Raw genomic sequence first — 25178 nt, forward strand, 5'->3', positions numbered from 1 at the left:
ACTTTAACTTGTACTAACACAGGTACAGAAAAATAAGTAATACTTGAATGTACAGCCATTTGGTATTTTGGTTTGAGAAAATGGAAATCTTTCTAGCAAAGAGTTAATGACATTTATTTCAACTCATTATGTATTTAGTCAATGAGTGTTGATGCCATTTTAAAAGTTATCATAAATTGAATTGTTAGAAGCACAATAGGACAGCACAGAAGGAGACTATCAGGCCATTGAGTCTGCTGTGGCTCTTTTGAACAGTATTCCAGATAATCTCCCTGACCCACTCTTTCCCCATAGTTCTACAATTTGATCTCCTCCAAGAATTAGTCCAGTTTCCTCTTGACAGCTGCTGTTGAATCTATGTCTATAACCCTGTCAGGCAGAGCATTCCAAATGTGTCACAGGGATATATGCTGGGGTCTTAATTTTTTTTACAATTGATGTATGTGACTTTGATGAAAGATTAAAGGTAAAGTTGCCTTGTTCAGATCAAAGAAAATCACAAAAAATAAAGAAAGGATGTAATGGAAGATACAAACAAGGAAAAATGATGGTTGATTAATTCATTGCATTGAAAACAGATTCAAAGGGATGAATGTGAAACTGACACCCAGATGAATTTCAACCCGACTTTGTGCCTAAAATACCTTATTCTGGTGATACTATTCTTGAAGTGAATAGGCTGATTCAGCAGGAGGCAAGCTCAGCACCCTGGAGATATAAATTGCTTATCTGGAACTAGTGGAAAATCAAGTAAACCCATACTGGGTGCTGCTGCTGTGCTACCAATGTGGTCCAGCAGTTCATGGAAGGACCAGGATGACAAAATGACATAAAATATTATGGTCACCAAATTGAAGAAATGATGCTCATTCCAGGTTTAGTTATCCCTTCACATTTTACAAAAGTCAACATATGGAACTAAGCTTTATTTTGCAGCTTGGTGACCCTGACAGCTGTTCATTAATGTGCATCAGTCTGTTTGGCTTTGCACGGAAAAAATATTGAAAATCCTATCTTTGTTGCAGACGGACCCCTAAACAAGTTCCTTAGGGAACCACTACCTGGCATCAAATAGGATTCTGATTACCACCATTCCCTTTCAAAATTGTAAAACATCCAGAAGTGATGGGATCCAGTTGTTTCTCAGGGATACAACTTTCAACTCACTCCTGTACCCATTCCTGTCCCCATGACAACTGAAAATCCATCCCAATGTGCTTAATGAGGATCAGGGAACATTATCAAAATGCCCCAGAGTTGACCTTTTTTATTAACTACTGCATTATATTAAACTGACACCCTGTCTATTTATTACAGGAGGATTTTAAAATCAAAACAAATGTCTAGCACCCTAGTCTACAATAGTCCACTAATTATGCTGAAAACGTATGTATGGTCATTTACTTCATTACCTTCTGCAAGAACTTGCTGTTCATCAAATGGCCACCATTTTTCCCTATGAAATAGTTTCCACTCTTGAAAGAAATTAATACTTGTGAAGCAGTTTAATACAGTTCTGTGAGTGATAAACTCTTCCATGTTTTAAATAGCTATCTTTCAGAGGAGAATGTTACTTAAATTAATTGTAAATACAATTCGTCTGTTAGGTATAATAATATGTTAGGCACATTAGGCAAAATAGACTGCACAGACTGACTGCTAATGGAATTTTCTTTGTAATGAGTTACAAATAGATGTGGAAATCTGTCCTTTTTTCTTCTTTGTTGTTAATTTTACACTAAGTACGATATAAAATATCTGTGCCATTTAAGAAATTTTCTGGGAAAACATCTAGGTTGAAAGAACCATTATTATTCAGGAGGATTTAGAAAATTTGTCTCAAGCCAAAGATAACTAGCTAACAATGATTCATCATAAATACTTAGTTTTATATGTTAGATTTGACTATATTATCCATTAATATAAAACAGGGATAAGGTTGGATAATAAATTCATGAACAGGTTAAATTCTTGACGAGAATTATCAATCTGGGCATCCATTCCCAGTGTCTAGAGCATCCTGATTAACTCTTCCACATTTCCACAAATTGTCCCAACACATTATCTGGATTTGATCTTCATTCTACTACCCAAATAGTTTCCACAATCTACTTCCCACTGAACCTCAGGCTGTTCCTTTCCTCTGCACCACATTATAAAATGTTTGCTGTCTGATAAACAATTCCCTCCATCTGTATGACATCATGGATACAAGAGTTAGTATGAGGTAAATATCTGCCATTGTAGAGGAGTAGGTTCAAAGGATCAAATAGTCTACACCAAATAGCTTCATTTTTTTAAGTTCTTATAGTTGAGGAGTATGATTTCATTATGGCATTATTTCTCATCAAAATCTGGTTCACAGATGGCAACTACTTATTTCTCACAAAGGTCTTCTCCAGATAATTGTTCTGTCCCACTTACTGAATGCCAGGAAAACAACACTGCACACTTCAAATTGCACACTAGTCTATATTTCTAGCCATCCAGTTCTTTCACCAAATTTGTCATTGATCCTTAACATTGATCAGCCCCCAGATGCCTTTCCATCTTTCCCTTCATCCCATGTATCTTTGGATTCTGAATGAAAAGACTGCTTACTCTCAACAATTGCAACCTCCATCTTACTGGCTATTTATCTCAACAGATAACTCCTCAATTCCACATTGCAAATGCATTTCAACATGGGTAAATGTGAGTTTGTGCATTTTAGTAGCAAGAATATGGAGGTCACTACTTGGAAGGTGCAAGTCTAGGTAGCATATAGGAAGAAAGGGATCTCAGTTCAAGTACGTCAATCATCAAAAGCTGCACCAAAGGTTACCAAGGTCATAAAAAAAGGTCTCAGCTTTATTTCTAGACAGGCAGCATTAAAAATCAGGGAGGTATGATAATGATAAACTCAACCTTAGCTATATCATATTTAGTGTATGATTACCATGTCGTAAAAAGTAGGATAAAGAGAGGTACTGGAAAGCATGCAGAGAAGATTTACAAGGATAACATCAGAAATACATAGGTTTACTTATCAGGAAAGAATTGACAGGCTGGGTCTCTTGCCTTGAAAAATGGCTTACGGATGACTTAATTGAGGCATTTTAAATTATGAAAGGTTTTTAAAAGAGTGGATGCAGAGAAAATGATTTCCATTTTGGGGAAGAGCTAAATTGGATGATCACCAAGAAATCCAAAATGAAAATTTAGAAATTTTATTACCCATAGAGTGCTGAGAATGTCGAACTCACTACCACAGGGATTGTTTGAAGCAAATAATATAAATGCATTTAAGGAGAGGCTAGACAAACACACTAGGGAAAATGGGATAAATAATTACATTGGTAGACTTAGATAAGAAACTGTGGGAGGAGGCTCACATGAAGCATAAACACCAATATAAACTGGTTAGGTCAAATGGCCTGTTTTGTACCACATATTCTATGTATTCATTTCATAATCAATCACCTTCTATGCCGTCTTCATAAAACTCTATGGCATCCTGAAGTGCAGCTATAATTTCAAGCTTTTGTTCTTCATCATTATTTCCCATCTCCTACTACATTTTCCATTCTTATCTCAGGTGCTGATTGAATATTTTCATCAGATCTATAATCATCAGTTTAGTATGTCTGATTCCTTTACCTTTCCTTATCCCACACACATTTCCATTTACTCTGATTCTGTATTTTTTGCTCAAATTCCATCCTATGCAAACTCAATATGTATGCATAATTCCTCGACTTCATTGAGTTCCCAACTACCCAAATTTCTCTCCTCATATGATATGAAGTGCATTGTGATGTATGATATGGAATACACCCTGATATATGATTTGGGGTGCCTTGTGATATATGATTTGGAGTGAATTGTGATATATGATATGGAGTGCAATGTGATGTATGATATGGAATACATTCTGATATATGTTTGCAGTGCAGTGTGATGTATGATATAGAATGCATTGTGATATATGATTTGGAGTGCATTATGATGTATGTTATGGAATACATTCTGATAAGTGATTTGGAGTACATTGTGATATATGGTATGGAATACATTGTGATATATGACATGGAATATATTGTGATTCATGATTTGGAGTGTATTGTGATATGTGATATGGGATACATTGTGATATATGATTTCAAGTGCACTGTGATATTTGATTTGGAGTGAATTGTGATATATGATAATGGAGTGCATTGTGAGGTATGATATAGAAAGCATTGTGATTCATTATTTGAAGTACATTGTTATGTATGATATGGAATACATTGTGATACACAATTTGGGGTGCATTGTGCTATATGATATGGAGTGCATTGTGATGTATGATATGGAATACATTTTGATATTTGATTTGGAGTGAATTGTGATATATGATATGGAGTGCATTGTGATGTATGATAGGGAATACATCCTGATATATGTTTTGGAGTGTATTGTGATGTATGATATAGAATGCATTGTGGTATATGATTTGGAGTGACTTGGGATATATGATTTGGAGTGCAGTGTGATGTATGATATGGAATACATTCTGATATATGATTTGGAGTACATTGCGATGTGTGGTATGGAACATATTGTGATATATGATGTGGAGTGTATTGTGATCTATGATATGGAATACATTGTGATATATGATTTGGAAAGCTTTGCAGTATATGAGATGGAGTGCATTGTGATGTATGATATGGAATGCATCCTGATATATGATTTGGGGTGCATTGTGATATATGATATCGAATGCATTATGACATATGATTTGGAATGAAATGTGATGTATGATATGGAATACAATGTGATATATGATTTGGAGTGCATTGTGATGTATGACATGGAATACATTCTGATATATGATTTGGAGTACATCATGATGTATTATATGGAATTACTTTTCTATAATGGATAGGTAAAGTTTTAAGGTAAGAATGAACATAACAAGTAAAGCTAGTCATAAAATACTGAATAGCAGTGACTGACTTCACACTAGCCACTGAATTTTCCTAAAACTAATTACAAATTATTTTTAATCAAATCTACGTTAATGTTGTTCCAATTATTTATCTCAGCATGAAGATTGTGCATAACAACAATCATATCAGAGCGATTGTGACACAAAAAAGCTAAAACAAAATAAAATCACCTCATGAAATGTTACAAAGAATGCACATATTTATAGACACAGAAGCACCATGGAGTGGTGTACTCCTGAACCTTAGAACTTAAGTATCATTTATACAGTACTTCATAGATAATTAGGTTCCATATACAATGGAATCTAGATGCATCTACATGAATCGAGATTACAGCATCTCCCAATCTCTGATCATACATTCAGAAACCCTGGAAAAATGAAGTAAATAGCCATTTTCAGCAGTCTATATTGTTTCTCTTGAAGTTCCAGCGAGAACTCTTCAGGTAATTCCAAATGCTAGGTTTTTGTGCTGACAGAAAATGTACAGTTTGCAGTGAAACCAGTGAATGGCATTCTCTAGATTCTCAGGGTTCAGATTATAATTTGTGAAATGTTCACATTACCTTGGATTGTTCAGGAAATCCAATCAAGATAACTATAAGATGATCTGCAATATGTGAACCAGCATCCAAAGGAATGGGCATGCATGAAGTGGATCCTGAACACACAACACTATGTGTAAGAGATCCCAGCAGCAGCCATGACAAAAGACGAACATGGGAAACGCACTCAATAAATTCTTTTGGACTATAATGTTTCATGGAGGAGAAAAAGAAAAAAAAAGCAATTAGGCATTTATGGACTGATTCATATTTATTAATAAATTAAGTGATCACCTTCGATAATACATCTTTTAAGAGTTTGTTATTTGTTTCCTTTAAGGTATTATTTTGGTTTGTGATTAATTAAAGAAATCTGAATCGATATTATGGACTGGGAATTACAGTTGGAATGATAGGAAAACTATCAGTGTTTACCATCATTACAAGGTAATTACAGCAAAGGCTGCCATCTGCACATGTGCAATTCATTGTGGAAATCTGCAAATTGCCTTCAGCAGCATCCTGCTTCTCTACAGGGTGCATTGGTGCAGTCATTTCAGATGCAATCAACGAAATCAGTGTTTTGATTCGAAGTCTAACTATTTACGCACATTTCTCACTAGAAAACTAGTGAAATTGTTAAGTCTTGTTCAACAGTAGTAACTAGATACGAAGCATTCAGTACTGATTCAATACTATGAGGTAGTGGGTAGGTGGAGGTAGAGTTGCAGGCGGATGGAATCTTGGCCAGTAATCAGCCAGAATTCGCTGAAATTTTGTTAATGGCTTTGCGGCTCATTTGTGATATCTGAGATTGAACAGTCCGCTGTTGTGAAAATTCATGCAGTATGGCTAAAGATGAGTTGGTTTCCCTCCCACAGTCAAACACTTCCCACTATTGTTAAACTGGCCATTGTATGCATCATGACTGTATAAGATAGATTACATCGCAAAATTTGGCTCATGCCATGCTCAAACATGTCTTGTAAATAATCTCCAAAGTTATGTACCTCATTTAGCCTCCTTTTTCATTTTGTGCGTTCCAATTTAAACATGACCAGCAATCAGTACTGATAAAACACTTTGCTGGCCTTGTGAAAGCAAATTTATAAGCATAGAGTGATATTCCCTTCTAAGCATGTTTAAAAGTCCCACGATTTCTAAAATAATGAAATCTTTTTAAAAATTATTATTTTAAAGTTTGTTTTCAAATCTTGAGTTCTATCCTAATACCATGCATTTGTATCAATTTTTATTTTGTTTTCTATAATAAATGAGTAACTCAATCGGATTGTCTGACCAGCCCGCCAGACCCTGACTTCATATGGTGCCAGGTTCAAACTCATGTCAGAAAATAGGAAATTGAAGCTCTACATAAATTCTTTAACATTTTGCTAAATGTTTGTGGCCGTTTTTTTGGAGGCCAGTAGCATGAACGACCCCTTCACGATGCCCACAAAATCCAGACAAATGTAATTTTCAGAACACTGTGCTATAATCTACATTATTTTACTTGTAGAAAGTGATAGATTTCATTTCTAGAAACAAAGTCTACATTTATGTGGCAAACATATTGCTAACATTCACCACATTACCCTTGTTGCATGGCTGAGGGAGGATGATATAGCCAAGGCAAGTAGCGAAGGACTGCTTTATTATCGCGATGATTTCCCCTGGCAATTTCCATTGCTGCTATCTGTGCCAATCCTACTTTAAGGTGCCCGCCAAAAGTATCTTCATGCAAAGGCTGAGAACAAGTCTTCATGTGATCCTGGAAAGCAAAGAATTTCCAACCCATATTTAATCATAAGTAATTGAGGCCACAGCAATTATTCTCAGTGCTCCGACTATGAGGTTAACCACAGCTCCCATATTTGACCAACCAAAAGTCAGAATAAGATTGCTAGTGGCACAGACTGTCTGCATTACCAACCTTGCCACCATCTGACTACATGTTGGCAGTGTGCATATGAGAGCCATGAGACCACCAGGAACATCATGAAGCAGATTATCAGTGTTGTAAAGCTGGTTCCCATACTTGGATCCACTGCCTTTCTCTAATCTTATGTGTTCCCCTGAAACTAGCTCTCTTGAGGGCACAGCCTTGGGAGGAGGAAGGGGAAAGAGAGAAGGTACCTCTAATTCTTTCACTACAAATGGGCTGTCAGTGAATAGTCAATCAGGTTTCAATTCTCTTAATTCTCATCTCCATTTAATTATCCATTTACAATTCCGCATCTTTTTATCCTTTTGTGATAAAACATTACAGCATCCTCTTGGCCAAAATCTTGAAATACGTCAAAAATCCATTCCACAACTTTACCTAACAAAACTTACAATAACACACACAGAACTATTCACCCTTAGGCACTCTCCCTGTGGCTACTTTTGCCAGCCTTAGTGCTCCTACACAATACTTCTCCAGAGGTTATAACTGGACTAATGGAAAGCTGCTGATTTCTAACAAAGGAGACTGCAGATGATGTTGGTGACAACTTTAAACTCGAAAGCCTAGCTTCGACGTGCTCTGCCTCAACACTATCGATGGCAATCTGAGCAGATGACTGACCAGTAACATAGGGAGAAGCAGTAGTGTATTGATTATGGTATTGTCACTAGACTAGTAATCCAGAGATCCAGGCTAATGCTTTGGAGCCATAGGTTCAAGTCCCAGCAAGGCAGATGGTGAAATTTGTATCAATTAATAAATCTGGAAAGCTAGCCTACTGCTGACCATGAAAAGAATGCATTTATTTTGTTGCAAACACCAATCTGATTTACTAATGCCCTTCAGGAAAGGAAAATCAGCCAATATGCAACTTGACTCTGGATCCATAGCAATTTGGTTGACTCTTGAGTGGCTAGAAATGGCAAACCATTAGCAAGCTACAATGTTTGTTGGATGGAACGAAATCAGTATCAACCAAGTTACCAGAAACGAGAATGGTATCGACAGTTAATCCTGAAAAGTTCTCTTTACAAACATCTGAGGACGTGTGACAAAACTGGGAGAGTTACCCCACAGATCAGCCAAGCAGTAGCCTAACTTAGTCATTCTCAGAATCATACTTTAACAATATTCCAGACACCACATCGGTGAGCGGCACGGTGGCACAGTGGTTAGCACTGCTGCCTCGCAGCGCCAGAGATCCGGGTTCAATTCCCGCCTCAGGCGACTGACTGTGTGGAGTTTGCACGTTCTCCCGTGTCTGCGTGGGTTTCCTCCGGGTGCTCCGGTTTCCTCCCACAGTCCAAAGATGTGCAGGTCAGGTGAATTGGCCATGCTAAATTGCCCGTGGTGTTAGGTAAAGGGTAAATGTAGGGGTATGGGTGGGTTACGCTTCGGCGGGTCGGTGTGGAATTGTTGGGCCGAAGGGCCTGTTTCCACACTGTAAAGTAATCTAATCTAATCTAATCACATCACTGACAGGACAAATCCTCCAAGGTTTTGGCAAAGTTTTGCCCTGTGAGTTCTCAACATTGACTTTGGCTTCCTGAAATCTCAACATCACCCCAACCCATTCACCGCCACTACCTTATCGAGCTCCGCAATTATTTTCAATGTTGAAAACAAATGGTAAAGAAGCACAGAGGGTGGCAATGGCCCTATCAGCTTAACCCTTTCAAAGCCAGACAAGTCCCGATGAAGGTGGAGGCCATGCTCAACAAGGACATCATCAAACCAAGCCAGCGTGAGTGGAGTTTGCTGATCATCGTAGTTCCCAAACTGGACAGGACTCAATGATTCTGCTGAATTATTGGAAGGTCAATGCTGTTACAAAATCAGACTCATACCCAATTCCTAGATTGGAGGACTGTATCGAGAAAGTTGGACAAACCAGTTACATCACCAAGATGGACTTAATGCGTGGTTACTGGCAAGTACCTTTAGATTAGAGACTCTAGAGTATGGAAACAGGCCCTTCAGCCAAACAAGTCCACAATGACCCCCTGAAGAGCAATCCACCCAGACCCATTCCCCCACCCTATATTTACCCCTGACTAATGTACCTAACGCCAAGGGCAACTTAGCACAGCCAATTCACCTGGCCTGCGGGTCTTTGGACTGTGGGAGCACCCAGAGGAAACCCACGCAGACACGGGGTGAATGTGCAAACTCCACACATTCACCCGAGGCAGGAATTGAACCTGGGTCCCTGGTGCTGTGAGACAATTAAGGACCAGGGCCACAGATGCAAAAGCACATCACCGCCGAAAAGTTCCCCTCCATGCATACAGAATCCTAATTTTTCAACTATAATCATGTTTAGTCACTGTCGCTGGAATCCTAAAAGTCTCTCCCTAACAGCACCGAGACTGCCCTTACACCACAAGGATGACAGTGTTCAAGAAGGCAGCTCACACCTTCTCAAGGACAGTTAGGGTCAGGCAATAAATGTTGGTCCAGGCTGTAAAACCCATGTTCACTGAACACATTAAAAAAATAGCGAGGGCTGAGTAATAAGGTGGAAACATCTGTTGACAGAATAGTAAGTCAATGTTCCAAAGTAGAACTACCACTCTGCTGAGCAGGCTCCTCAAAAATTCAAGCAATCTGCTGGAGCAAAGAATGCTGACTGCTGAGGGAGCCTGGCATCTTCAACCATGGTGATAAGCACCAAGCTGGACTTGCTGAGGACAGTCTGGACTTCCGTTGCAGCACATGCATGATCTGTAGCTTCTGCTTGTACTGCAATGGTGGCTGATACATCATTTCATTTCATTTCAGCTGGGTCTACAAGTTCTAAATTGGAGTTGACCACTTCTACACTGGAAAGTTGGGTTCCAAGCCGTTTAACAATCACAACAGGTTTTGTGACAATGAACTAAACATCTTACATGCATACTCATCAGTTTTCTCTTATGTGCCATCCCATTAGTTTACTCATCTGAGTTCTCCATCTTCCCCTAGACAGGCAGTGGTCCACTCAGATCTGATGACTCACCATGTGCTGATCTCTTCTGTAATACCCTCTACACTACATGCACTGCCAATATCCAGCAGGTTGCTAAAGAGTTGAATCAAGTGCAGATGCTTCTTCTTCGGATGGTTGCTATTGTTCCCACCCTTCATGGTGAACCTGCATTGTCTGATCAAGCGTGGCAATTTAAAATTAAGGATTAGGGTGAGGGAAGGGGTGGGGTAGCAAGACCATTGTTACACTATCTGCAGCTTGCACGTCACACCAGATAATAGAATGAGGGTGAGACAATTTGGGAATGTGCAATGCCACAATCCTGAATATTATCGTGATGCTGAGGCTGAGGCTGACAACAGATGAGTCCGTGCCAGCCCAATAATTCACAGTCTTATCTCCTCCAAGCCTATCCCTGGACAGTTCTCTGCTATAATTGAGTGCAACCTTGTCCTATAGGAGAGTGGGAAGAATGTGACTGGATCAATGTGGCTGTCATTGCTGAATAGCCAGAATTACGTGAAATCTGCAAGAGGTGGGTGCGAGGGCAGCAGCATTGGTGAGTTTATGAGAGTGAGGTGAAGTATCTGATTGTTAGGCATGAATCCTAATTGCTGCTTGATGACTGATATTAGCATGGTGTACTCAGTTGTGTACGAGGTTGATGGTTTGAGGGTGGTTAGGAAATAACATTTGAAGATGCATTCACTGACTTTAAAAACCTGGGTCTGGCCTGCTGCTTCATTGGCAGTCCTGATGCAATGTGATTGACTTTCCCAAACAGTTCCATAAAGTCCTTGAATGCACATACCCTTTAAGAAGTTGCAGTTAGCTGTAACTTCTGCCAGTCACAGACATTCCTCAGCTGTCTTGCTGAATATGCAGTCAGTCAAGGGCTGAATTCCATAATCAAGGCACTTTGCTGAATAAACACACATTGTAATCCCTGAATCTGCTGATGAGCTTCAGTGAATTCTTGCCCATTGAATTCTAAGTTAGGAACATCTATGTTGTAGACCACATTCACAAGATTTTGGTCATTTGTTTAGGATGGTCACAAAATGTATATACAATACATGTCTTTTCAGCTTCAGTAAGGGCAAGCAAATGCAAAAAAAAATTATCTTCTTGTCATTTAGGAAGCCTACTGAGGCACTCAGTTCGTAACAGTATCCTTGGAGGCAATAAGCCTATACCAGTTATATACTTTGACAGGGCTTCTCCTGAAGTATGGACAGGCAATCAGAGCTAATCCGAATCATGGTCACACTTCAACGCAGCATAACCTTTTCCAATCGCAGATCACATTTTGAATAAATTTGACTCGACTCAACATAGTTATATACCGAAATACATAATGATTTTAACAGGAAAATAGAGTTTCTATCCCACCCAATCCCTGCCAATATTTACTCTTCACATAAACTTTCTTTCATCCACTAATTCACAATCTAATCCTACATGGTGTTGACATCATTTCTGTTGAAATAAATATGTTGGAATGAAATGTAACTATCTCATAACTCTCTGAGGAAATAAATTACATTTACTCTCTGCTCTAAATATGAACAAATAATTAAGAATAGGAATAGCTCATTTGACCCCTTGAGCCCTCTCCATCCTTAGATGATGGTTGATCTTATAGTAGACTCAACTCTACTTTCCTTCCCTCCCACTTTGATTCCCTTGTCAATTAAGAATCAAATTCAGCCTTAAAAATCATCAATGAACCTGCCTCCACTCAGAGTGGAGGAAGAGAAGTCCACAGAGTTAACAACTCTGAGAAAAAGCATTTCTTCTTTCCATCTTAAATAGGAGACTCCATGTTTTTTCAAATTGTGTCATGTTAGTTCTAGTCTCTCCCACAAGGGGTAACTCTCTCAGCATTCACTCTGTCAAGTTCCCTCAGGCTCTTATTGGTTTTAAAAAGATAATCTCTCACTCTCCTAAACTCCAATGAATAAATTCCAACTATTCTATCTTTACTTATTATACATTACAAGTACTCATGTATTTATGGTAACATATTCTTGACCCCCCTCAACCACTGAAAAGTCTGTTTCTTTCTATCTTGCTCCATTCTCTCATACTTTTGAAGATATCTCTCATATTGACCATTATTGTTCTATTAAAACTTTGCTATTCCTCATATTAGGTTACATCCAAATAAGCCTGCATTGCATCCTCTCTAAAACTAAAAATGCCTTCATATTAATATTAAGCCCAATTTTCAGACAGATGAGGTCAGTAGCCAAATTTTCCAACCCATTCCCACTTCATAGTGATGGATTTCAAGATCATAAGAGCTGAAACAGAATTTTTAACATACCTTCAATTTGGTCAGTGTGTGCATATCAGCGATAAAGTCTAGCAGTTCACTTACATACTGTCGCATGCATTCCATTGCTGCCGTTGTGTACTGCAAGAGTTAATAAAGAGATGTACATTATCAAAAACTACAAAACAAATTTTGTTTCATAAAGTGTCAGATTGGTGTTTCCGTAATGAAAGTATTAATTTATGACTTAAACAATTACAAAGGCAAATTTGATATCAGCTATTGTACATACAGAAAATATATAATTTGTAATAATTATATAAAATGTTAAAATTCTTAAACAATACACAATTTTCAAATTAAATATGTATCAGGATATGTAAAGTAACAGTACATCTTATCCTTATCTGCACTGCTTCCCCCATTGCTATTTGCACCCAGCACCAACTCCACACCCAATAGCTCAATGGTGACATGCCCATTTCTGAGTCCTAATTTAAACCTAACTTAAGCTGACAATTAATTCACATACTGAAGAGACAGCTGAACTATTAAAGGTATCCTTCACATGTTAAACTGATTCTCTGTCGACCCTTTCCGGGCTGCATTATATCTCTTGATACTTTTCAAGAAGGAGCAGAACAATCCAGCTGGTGTTCTCTCAATATGTATTCCTGAATTGGCATCAATGAAACACATTATTTGGCCATCTTTGTCTTGATTTTTTATGGCACCAACTGCATACATATTAGCTGTGACATTGCTGTACATTGCACAAATGATTGTACTTCACTTGCTGTGAAACATTATGGTATGCCTTGAAAGGTGATTCATATCTGTAAGTTATGCTACCTTATTAGTCCTTCACTACAGCGCTACAAGAATGCACCAGTCTCCATCAACTTGAATTGGGAACATTTACATTAGGATTCTTCCTGTCATCACCAAAGTCACTACACACCAGTTGACAGATGAATATATCTAGCGGGATAGGATTTCAACAAGCCACACCCGCAGCTACCTAGCGAAGAATGTCAGATAAAAGCCTGCAAAACTCAGATTTCCACCAAAGTTAGGGATTAAATCCACACTTTCTGAATGAAGAGCAAACCTTTAGATATATTAAGTTTAAGTCATTGAGGTAATGCAATAAGATGAAATAGAATGATTGTATTAGCACTTTAATAAACTAGTTTTCTTCTCTGTTTAATAAATAGACACATACGTTACATAATTTATATCAATATTATTTCACTTTTGTATTATCAAATGTACTAGTACGACTTAGTAATTCTGAACTATGTACATTCACATTATGCGAGCTGGAACATAACCTTTTACTGTGGTTCAGTAAACTGTTCTAGTTCTGCTTTTGTGAGTTAAAATTTTGTTACATATCCAAGCATATTAATTGGTTTACATTACAATTGTTTAAGATAGAAAACAAAAGAATCCAGTGTACCATCCCTTAAAATACCATTTTTCTGTCAAATCAGAAATACTCTTTTCATAAATGTTGTAACCCTCCCTTACTCTCTCAGAACAGAATTGAAGTTTTGGTTTAAGAAAGTAAGCACACGTAATACATTCCATAAAGATACATTGGCTGGTTCAATAAACAATACTGTGGAAACCTCATACATAAAATGTCCAAAACTTTGATCAAACTTCTTATTTTAAGGGAAGAAATGTATAAAATTAAATGTTGGAATATGGGTTAGTTGACTGTATAAGGCAAACTGAGGACATAACAATCACAGGAAAACAAAATAAGACCATAAGACATAGGAGTGGAAGTAAGGCCATTCGGCCCATCGAGTCCACTCCGCCATTCAATCATGGCTGATGCGCATTTCAGCTCCACTTGTCAGCGTTCTCCCCGTAGCCCTTAATTCCTCTAGACAACAAGAATCTATCAATCTCGGCCTTGAAGACATTTAGCGTCCCGGCTTCCACTGCACTCCATGGCAATGAATTCCACAGGCCCACCACTCTCTGGCTGAAGAAATGTCTCCGCATTTCTGTTCTGAAATGACCCCCTCTAATTCTAAGGCTGTGTCCACGGGTCCTAGTCTCCTCATCTAACGGAAACAATTTCCTAGCATCCACCTTTTCCAAGCCATATTCTAAGGCTGTGTCCACGGGTCCTAGTCTCCTCGTCTAACGGAAACAATTTCCTAGCATCCACCTTTTCCAAGCCAGTTAATAGGCCATCCCTATTTATGTAATTATGTACAATTGCAGTGTAAATCAAGTGGTACATGGAGCAAATTACATTAAATAGTTCAGTTTAAAATGCTTTATGCAATTCAACTCCGAAAGTGCTATTATCATACTTTTCATGATTTTTGGTTCCATAAAACCTCAGAAACAAATGAAATTGACCACACAAGCTCCAAATGTAAGGACAAGAAAAAAATCATACAATCATGGAAATTCTATGACAGACTAAGAAGTCATTGAGCTTATTGCATCCATGCTAATTAGCAAAAAGCTACACAGTACAATCTCACCTCTCTGTATTTGGACAATAGCCCTGCAAATCATTGTTATTCAAGTTGACCTCCAAATACATATTGAATATAGTGAGAGCTTTTCCCAACCATCCTTTCAGGCAGTGAGGTCCAACTCCTTACTGCTCTCCGAATTAAAAAGGTTGCCTCATCTCCCCTCTAATCCTTCTATCAATTACCTTAAATCTGTGCTACAAGATTTTTGATATCCCTTCAATTAATAGGCCATCCCTATTTATCTAAGCCCATCATAAGCGTTTAAATCACCCATCATGATTTTAAAAGTTACTTTTGAGGTTTCCCTGCTCCCAAGCCTACCCAATCTTTTCTCACTGTTAAAATTTTCCAGTCCTGACAGCATCCTTGTAAATCCCTGGCACTCTTTCCAGTGTAATCACATCTCTTCTGAAATGTGGCAAGCAAAACTGTATGGTGTACTCAAGCTGTGGTCTAACTATTGATGTAAATAAACATAATGCTCATAAGCTGGATGCTCTTGTAAATAGTTCCTCGGTCCCTCCATATAACTCTCATTTTTTGCATGTTCCTATCACAAGTCGCAGCTTTCAAATGCATTACCTCACACTTCTTTCCCAGGTTGAATTCCAGTTTCTGGTTTTCTGTCTAACATACCAGGCCATCTGCATATTTTCTAAAGAGCTGTTTGACTATTACCTCACTCTCTTTTTGGCTCTTATTGTTTTTGTTTTAATTCAAAGCTGTAACAAACACTCTGTTTGAATACTATCTGAAGCATCAAAGTTTTCTTCGCTTCTATAAAAAATGTTTGTGATAATTACTTCTCAAGCTTTTGTCTGTTGTATAATTATAATATTTATATGTTATAATATACTATGAAAAATTCTAGAAGATAATTACAGTAATATCAATATTATTTTATTATCAATGAATCAAAATTATGCACATATCTTAAATAGTTAATTTATTAACTTTAAAATAATCTGTTTTCATTACACCTTCATTTCAGATGTGTATGCAAGCATTAATTTGACTTTGTCCTTTAAGACTCACTAGCTGCTGCAATTTTTCAAAAGGCCATCCATGTCACCTTTGTTGACAAAGTGCTAAAGAAAAGTTGGCAGCCCTCACGCTCAAACTGTACATGGTTTTCAGAAATGTCAGCAGTAATTTAAGATTGTATGCCAGTGAGTATCATCAGGTGAGCTATTCATCCTTACCTAAGATGTCACGATATTCAAGTATGATGAGAAATCCAGACTACATTTTCAAACTATTATTTAACTGACATTAAGTAGATAATCTTAAGCACACCCAAGATGTCTCAGCCAAGGATATAAATAGATAAATGTTGTGAAAGATTAATAATTCTTTAATTTGAAAAAAAAACCCATTGTAAATATCAACACCATGCTTTATCTTTCTTTCAATAAGTGTCCTTACTGCTTTGTTCAAAATCCAATTCCTGCAAATATGATATACATGAATCAAGGCCTGTCACATCATCATTTTTAAATAGTTTTAAAGCTTTTTAGAAGGCAAAATCCTTTCTCCCCCAAATCAGTTGAATAGCAGAGATGGTAGCTTCAACATTTAAGTTCACATCGATCATAATGAAATAACATGCAAGCGTTTTCTTTTAATGATACAAAACAGTTTCCCAAATAGTTTTGACATTAATTTAGCACAGAATTAATTTTGTGGTCAGACCTTCTAATCATTTCACTTGAAAAACCTGCTACTCTTAAACAATTCCACAAAAGTTAACAGAGTTGTGTTCATGATAGACTGTGGTCTCTCTGTGCACATTTCAGACAGATATCTCAAAATGCTTGACAGTCAATGATAAACTGAAGGTTTCCCTCTCTACTATCACGTCTGCTTTACTGTTTAGTTTTTGAAGTAGTACCTGACTGATTCCTCCATTGCTGATTTGTCTTCGTGAAGAAGGACAGCCCCCTACCCAATTCACTCATATCATGGCTACTTTAAATGTGTGATTAAAGTTTGTAATTGCATGTGAGGCTCAACTAAATCAACTCAACTATTCAAAAGCTGTTAGCACTCCTCAGTTCATAATACAGCAAGTTTCATTTTAACCGGCTCTATATGAACCAGTGATAAACTGGCAAAAGTTATAGACTTCAAATATTGAGAAATTTATATTATTCTGTCCAACTATTACAGTTTTTCATTTATTTACATCAATCTAAATATACTTGTTGTTCAATCAAATGGCCACATGAAATATCAACAGCTGATTCAATTCTGAGTCAATTTCTCCTCAAATATGATGATCTACCACAATATCCAAGTAGTCAGTTGAAGATGTGAGTAACAAGGCTCTCTGCCAGTAAGTTTTATTTAAGGCAAAGTTTTATTATCATTTAAGTAATGTATGCTGTAACAGTGAATTGCATACCCCTGCATTACCTTTCTGTTACTTACAGTGTGTTTTACCTTGATTATGTGGACCGTCTGATTATCTGAAATATTTGATCAACTGGCATGCTCTTTGTCCTACAGATCACTATTTATAAAAATTTGCTGGACCTTTATTTTTCTGTAACAGGTTTGTCAACAGCTGAGCTGCTGTGCTGACGTTTGGGACGAATTTGCAATATAATTCAAACACTTCAAGAACTTCTTGATTTCCCATTTTGTTCTGGGAATATGGAACTGTACTAATGTTTGTACCAACAGTCTTGTGCAGTACTCGTTCTCAATCCACTATTCAGCCTACATAGGTCACTTAAGCCTTAATTAATTCACTCTTTGCAAGAATGGTCCCCTGGTGAGCTAACTCTATTTTCTAAAAGAGCACTCCTTGTTTTCCCAGGTGTTGTGCTGCACTAAGAGGCTAGCTAGGAATATTCATCTTACTTTGGAAGATGGCTGGGCATTTCAGAGTCCAAATGATAGGACTTGACATTGGTAATACCCACATGGAGTTTAGAAAACACAGGTGGGGAGGGATGGCACAGTGGCATTGTTGCTGGACTAGTAATCCACAGACTAGGTAATGTTTGGAACTTCAGGTTTGAATCCCACCGTGGCAGTTGATAGAATTGGAATATAATAAAAACGTCTGGAAATGAAAGTCTAACAATGACCATGAAAACACTGTCGATGTCATTAAAAATCCATTTCATTCACTAATGCCCTAAGGGAAGGAAAACTGCTGACCTTATCTCGTCTGGCCTACATTTGACTCCAGATCCAGCATAATGTGATTGACTCAACACGGATGAGAGACTCAACACTTGGCAAAGGAAATAAAAATGACAAATTCAAAAACAAGCAGGAAGTGCTGGAGAAATTCAGCAGTCTAGCAGCATCTGTAGAAAAAAAATCAGAGTTACCGTTTCGAGTCCAGGGACCCTTCGCCATAACTTCAGATCTGGGATCTCAATCAGATATTTCACTTTCCTGAGCTTCTTTGCTACTATCTATAGGCTACTGGACCAGGTTTTTAAAGGTTAATCTGTCATCAGTAGCAGCACTAACACATAGCTTTCAGCCAAGAGACTATCAGTCATGGCATGTTTGTCTGCCTGTTTTTACATCATTCTCCAAGAGATTTTTCAAATATTCTCAGGCCACTTCACAAACTCGGGAGAGATGCTCTGTAGTTTACCTTGTCTGAATGCATTAAAAAGCTCCCCTTAATTAGCTTCAGAAAGTCTTGTGCACAGTGCCGAAACTAATTCAAATAGAACAAAACCAGTGGACTCATTGGGTGAGTTCTTTATTCAGGTCCTTTGTGTACTCCTGCCCTGATCATTATTTTTAGGGTCTTGTATTAGTACTCTTTCTTTCCTCGTTACAGTGGCTGCACAGTGAAGATGTCTGTTGGGGGGTCACACTGGTTAGCCAGACATTTTGAGCCCTCATCTGACTGGATCTTATTTGACAGAATGTACTGATGAAGAACTGGATCAATTCCCTCACCAATGCTGTGGCAGATACAATTCCCTGGGGAACAGACTCTGAGAAATGGGTATTTGCATCCATGATGTTAAGGATATTCTGGTAGCCCAGTTTTGCTTTGGACAGAGTTCTTGCTGACTGTTTCTGCAAAAGTTGAAACAGGAATCATAAATGCACATCTTACTGCAGGTTGGGGTCTTCCCACGGAATGGCAGGTTCTGACAAAACCTCATCTTTGGGGAGCTATCACCAGTAAAAATGTTGATGATGTGGGCTTGGATGTCACGTTCACCAACATGGCCAGCCAGTGAATTTCATGAGCTGGCTGCAATATATCCTTATAGGATCTTGATGGCGTGAATCCTGATTGATCACTGTCCACACCTTGTTTGCAGGTCTGTCAGGGTGATCTCCATTTCCTCATTAGAACCTTACTTTAAAAGCCTTCAGTACTGTTTTTATCTCCGCTTCAGCGTGAGCAGTCTGAGCTAGTGTTTTTAATAATTTGTGGGGCTGTTACCAAGGAAGTTCTTGGTGGTCTTCTAGACTCCCACAAATTATTTCAAATAGCCAGACTGGAGAGTCTTCAATTTGCAGTGCCACCTTAGCCTGCAGTGGTGGCCATCAGTCAGGGTGGTTGCTCTGTCTCCTTGATGGTGTCAGGTCTCTCTGAGACCACTCTGGATGCTATTATCTTTGATGCATTAGGTCATTATGTAAATTCTCACTTTGGAAATAGAACCAGTCTGACTCAAGGTTGGAATACAAACAGACTCTAACCTCACACCTTTAATGTATTGTCTGAGCTGAGATATCAGTTTTATAAAACCTTAAGTTATCTCAGGAACGTGACTTGAAAGAAGTTCTGGGATTTATATATTAATGAATTGAAATCTGCAACACATTCTAAGTGATTAAAGACTTAACAGTAATCTAGGTTTGTTCAATACATTGCATCAGTTGTATAGTACTTTGATCATTTACTATAAATTCTGTGCCCTATGCTCCAGCTGACGAAGGAGCGGCGTTCTGAAAGCTAGTCTTCCAGATAAACCTGTTGGACTATAACCTGGTGTTGTGTGATATTGTTTTAACTTTGCCCACCCCAGTCCAACACTGGCACCTCTACATGATGTTGAAATGCATAGAGTAGCGGTAGATAGATTAAAGTTGGATCAGAGGAAATTTGAATTTCAAGAAAGAAAGAGAGAAATTCAAAATACTGAGACAGCAAGAAAGAGAACTTTAGGGAAAAGCAAACATAACCAGGAGTGTAAACTAAGAGAGCTCAAGTGGAGGAAAAGTTGGCCTTACCACCTTCCCTGAAGGCAACATTGCACAGCGAACTTGATTTTCCCAATTACTACCTAAGTTTGATGAAGCAGAGGTGGAAGACTTCTTTATGTCTTTGGTGAAGAGCACCTTATACATAGAATTTTTTAAAAGTGTATTACCTAAATTTCTCTGTTGCAGTTTCATTATTATTCATTCACAGAATGTGGGCATCTTTGACAATTTAATGCCCATTTCAAGTTGACCTGAGAGATGGTCAGCTGCCTCTATGAATCACTGCAGACTAGATGCATATACGCAGTGCTAATAGGGAAGGCCTTTCAGCATTCTGACCCAGTGACAGTGAAGAACTGGCAGCATACTTCCAAGTCAGGACTATGTGTAGCTCAGAGGTGAACCTGAAGGTGTGGTGTACCATGGATCTATTGACCTTTTGAGGTGGCAGCAGTCACAGAGCTGTAAGGTGCTCTGTAAGGAGCCTTGGTTAGTGGCTGTAGATTTTCTTGTGAATGGTACACACTATTGCCATTGCACATGCATGGTGAAGATGGTGAATGTTGAAGGTGTCAGATGGGGTGCCAATCAAGCGGCATGTTTGCCCTGGATGGTGTCATGCTTCATTAATGTTGTTGAAGCTGCACCCTGACCACCACATCAGGGATTCCAAAATCCCTGATGTGGTGGTCAGGGTGCCATTAGAATGACTCACAGGCCTTTTAGTAGCCAATTATTAGTCTTCTTAACCATCCAATCCTATGCCTAGGGCATTATCCCTGTGTCAGGATAAGGCCACCTTTGTCAAGTAGCCTGGCAGTTTTATCAGTGTTGGCTGAGCCCATCAGAGGGACACCACAATCTCCCAACTCAATGCCAAGGTCACCCCACCTCAGAAGTCTTGAACACCACATGCCCCTCTGACAGCTAAGACTGAGATATCACAATATGGGCTCTAGAAGTGCTGGGAGTGTCTGTAGTCCCAGCACTGACCATTGCGCCAGTGGCACTGCTGAAAATATGAAAGTGCCTGCCATCCACTAACCATCATGCTTCTCTAAGGCTGAATTTTAGTTGAAGAAACAAGGGCACAAGTTCTATCTCCAATCACTTAATGCTGCTCACAGCATTGAATGGCTGTGAGGCAGCCATCAGAATTGTGAGCTCCTGCCCACATCAACCCCCCCTCCCCTCCCCCGCCATTTTAGTGGTTGATAGGGAAAACTGAAAGATCCAATGATGTGGAAACCAAAGCCTTCCCCAGTGTTTCTTAACTGAAGTGCTGCATTGTCACATTTGAGAGCTAGTTTTGAATATGATAAAAATCACAGGAGCTCTTACATTAAGAACATTATAGTAGATAGAGCAGTATAACACAGAAAACCTTCAGTCCACCATACCTCTGCTAACCACGTCATTCTAAACTAATCCCATCTACCTGAACATGGACTGTATACCTCTATTCCCTGCCTGCTCACATGCCTGTCTAAATGCTTCTTAAACTTTGCTATCAAATCTGCTTCTACCACCTCCTGGTGGCAGTGCATCCCAGGCACCTACCACCATCTGTGTAAATATTTTCCTTGCCCATCTCCTAGAAACTTCCCCCCTCTCATCTTAAATCAATGTTTCCTAGTATTTGAGAATTCCACCCCAGGAAAAAGACTTTGACTATCCAGCATATTCATGCCTCTCAATTTTATACACGTCTATCAGGTCACCTCTCATTCTCCGTCTCTCTGACAAAAATAAACCAAGTCTGTCCAACCTGTTCTTATAGCGAATACACTCCAATCCAGGCAACATCCTGCTCAACCTCTTTTGCACCCTTTCTATGTCCTCCACATTCTTCTTATAGTGTGGTGGCCAGAACTGCACACAATATCCCACATGTACCCTAACTAAAGTTTTAATAGCTGCACATGACTTATCAACTTATCCACCTCGTGCTCCCGCGAGGAGGTTGAGCAATTCTTCCCACCTCGTGCTCCCGCGAGGAGGTTGAGCAATTCATCAACTTCACCAACACATTCCACCCTGACCTTAAATTTACCTGGACCATCTCTGACACCTCCCTCCCCTTCCTGGACCTCTCCATCTCCATTAGTGACGACCGACTTGACACTGACATTTTTTACAAACCCGACTCCCACAGCTACCTGGATTACACCTCTTCCCACCCTATCTCTTGCAAAAATGCCATCCCGTATTCTCAATTCCTCCGCCTCCACCATATCTGCTCCCAGGAGGACCAGTTCCACCATAGAACACACCAGATGGCCTCCTTCTTTAGAGACCGCAATTTCCCTTCCCACGTGGTTAAAGATGCCCTCCAACGCATCTTGTCCACATCCCGCACCTCCGCCCTCAGACCCCACCCCTCCAACCGTAACAAGGACAGAACGCCCCTGGTGCTCACCTTCCACCCTACAAACCTCCGCATAAACCAAATCATCTGCCGACATTTCCGCCACCTCCAAAACGACCCCACCACCAGGGATATATTTCCCTCCCCACCCCTCTCCGCCTTCCGCAAAGACCGTTCCCTCCGTGACTACCTGGTCAGGTCCACGCCCCCCTACGACCCACCCTCCCATCCTGGCACTTTCCCCTGCCACTGCAGGAACTGTAAAACCTGTGCCCACACCTCCTCCCTCACCTCTATCCAAGGCCCTAAAGGAGCCTTCCATATCCATCAAAATTTTACCTGCACATCCACTAATATCATTTATTGTATCCGTTGCTCCCGATGCGGTCTCCTCTACATTGGGGAGACTGGGCATCTCCTAGCAGAGCGCTTTAGAGAACATCTCCGAGACACCCGCACCAATCAACCAAACCGCCCCGTGGCCCAACATTTCAACTCCCCCTCCCACTCTGCCGAGGACATGGAGGTCCTGGGCCTCCTTCACCGCTGCTCCCTCACCACCAGACGCCTGGAGGAAGAACGCCTCGGAACACTTCAACCCCAGGGTATCAATGTGGACTTCAACAGCTTCCTCATTTCCCCTTCCCCGACCTCATCCTAGTTTCAAACTTCCAGTCCCCTTGACTTGTCCGGACTTGTCTGACCTGCCTAGCTCCTTTTCCACCTATCCACTCCACCCTCCCCTCCCTGACCTATCACCTTCATCTCCTCCCCCACTCACCCATTGTACTCTATGCTACTCTCTCCCCACCCCGACCCTCCCCTAGCTTATCTCTCCACGCTTCAGGCTCTCTGCCTTTATTCCTGATGAAGGGCTTTTGCCCGAAACGTCGATTTTGCTGAAGCTCCTCGGATGCTGCCTGAATTGCTGTGCTCTTCCAACACCATTGTTCCAGAATCTGGTTTCCAGCATCTGCAGTCATTGTTTTTACCTTATCAACTTTTATAGTCAATGCCCTGACCAACGTAGGCCAAGCCTGCCATATGCCTTCTTTACTACCTTATCCACTTATGTTGCCATTTTCAGAGAGCTATGGACTTGTGTCCCAAGACTTGAAATTTGTATATTAATATTTCTGAGGGTCCTGCCAATTTCTGTATGCTTTCATCTTGCATTTTATCTATGAGAATACATCACCTCACACTTGTCTGGATCAAACTCCAACAGCCCCTGCCCAACTTTCCAACAGATCTATATCCTGCTATATCTTTTGACAACCTTCCTCACTATCCACAACGCCACCAATTTTATGTAATCTGCATTCTACTAACATTTTCATCAAAATTCTTATATACATTACAAACAACAGAGGTCCCAGTGATGATCCTTGCAGAACATTACTGGTCAGAGTCCTCCGGTCAGAATAACACTCCTCCACAGCTACTCTCTGTCTTTTATGATCAAGCCAATTTTGCATCCAACTTACCAACTTGCCATGGATCCAATGTGACTTAATATTCTGAACTAGCCTACCATGAGGAACCTTGTCAAATGCTTTACTAAAATCCATGTAGACAATATCGACTGTCCTATCCTCATCAATCATCTTGGCCACTTCCTCAAAATGACAGAATTATGATCACTGTCCCCAAAATGTTCTCCCACTGAAACTTGATCACTTGACCAGGCTCATTCCCCAATACAAGATCCAGTATGGCCCCTTCCCTAGCTGGACTATCTACATATTGTTTCAAGAGACCCTTCTGGGTGCACCTAACAAATTCTGTCCCATCTAGGCCGTTTCAGTAAGGGAGAGTCCCCATCAATACCGGGGAAGTTAAAATCACCCACAACAACCACCTTGTTGCTTTTATACCTTCCAATAATCTGCCTACATGTCTGTCTCTCTATCTCCCCCTGGCCAATAGAAGCACTACAGTATCGCTCTATCATAGTGACTGCACCTTTTTTATTCCTCAGTTCCAGCCATATGAGCCCTCTAAGATGCTCTCTCTTAGTGCACCTGTGACCATCTCCTTAATCAATGATTCCTCCACTCCCTTTACATCTCTCTCTATCATACCTGAAACATTTAAATCCTGGAACATTGAGTTGCTAGTCCTGTCTGTCTCTCATACAGGACTACATCATACCTCCATGTACTAATGCAGGCTCTAAATCCGTCTGCCTTGCCTATTATACTTGTTGCATTAAAATAAATACATTCAAGACACCTAACCCACTGAATTCATTAACCTGGCCTTGCCTGTCTTCCTAATAGACTTACTGACCTAACCTCTATCTTCTCCTCAATCATTCCATATGCTGACATACCGCTCTAGTTTAGACCTCTTGAGTGGCCCAAGCAAACCTCCCTGCAAAGATA

The 25178-nt window shown here is 39.6% G+C and overlaps 1 protein-coding gene across 5 annotated transcripts in view; it reads right to left on the reverse strand.

Moving 5' to 3' along the window:
• Positions 1–25178, reverse strand: part of unc79 (unc-79 homolog, NALCN channel complex subunit) — a 219713-nt gene that overhangs the window by 11867 nt on the left and 182668 nt on the right. For 4 of the 5 annotated variants that reach the window (XM_087989677.1, XM_087989674.1, XM_043697180.2 and 1 more), the window contains 3 exons: positions 12766–12855; positions 7116–7291; positions 5542–5725 (listed from right to left, as the gene is read on the reverse strand). In XM_087989677.1, coding sequence (XP_087845803.1) covers positions 5542–5725; positions 7116–7291; positions 12766–12855 — 450 coding nt within the window. The remainder of the gene's footprint in view (positions 1–5541; positions 5726–7115; positions 7292–12765; positions 12856–25178) is intronic. The other variant, XM_087989676.1, reaches the window with a different exon arrangement.

Source organism: Chiloscyllium plagiosum, unplaced genomic scaffold (genome assembly GCF_037043375.1).
Source record: "Chiloscyllium plagiosum isolate Xiang-an unplaced genomic scaffold, Cpla_swu_hap1 HiC_scaffold_8, whole genome shotgun sequence".
NCBI classification, from domain to species: domain Eukaryota; kingdom Metazoa; phylum Chordata; class Chondrichthyes; order Orectolobiformes; family Hemiscylliidae; genus Chiloscyllium; species Chiloscyllium plagiosum.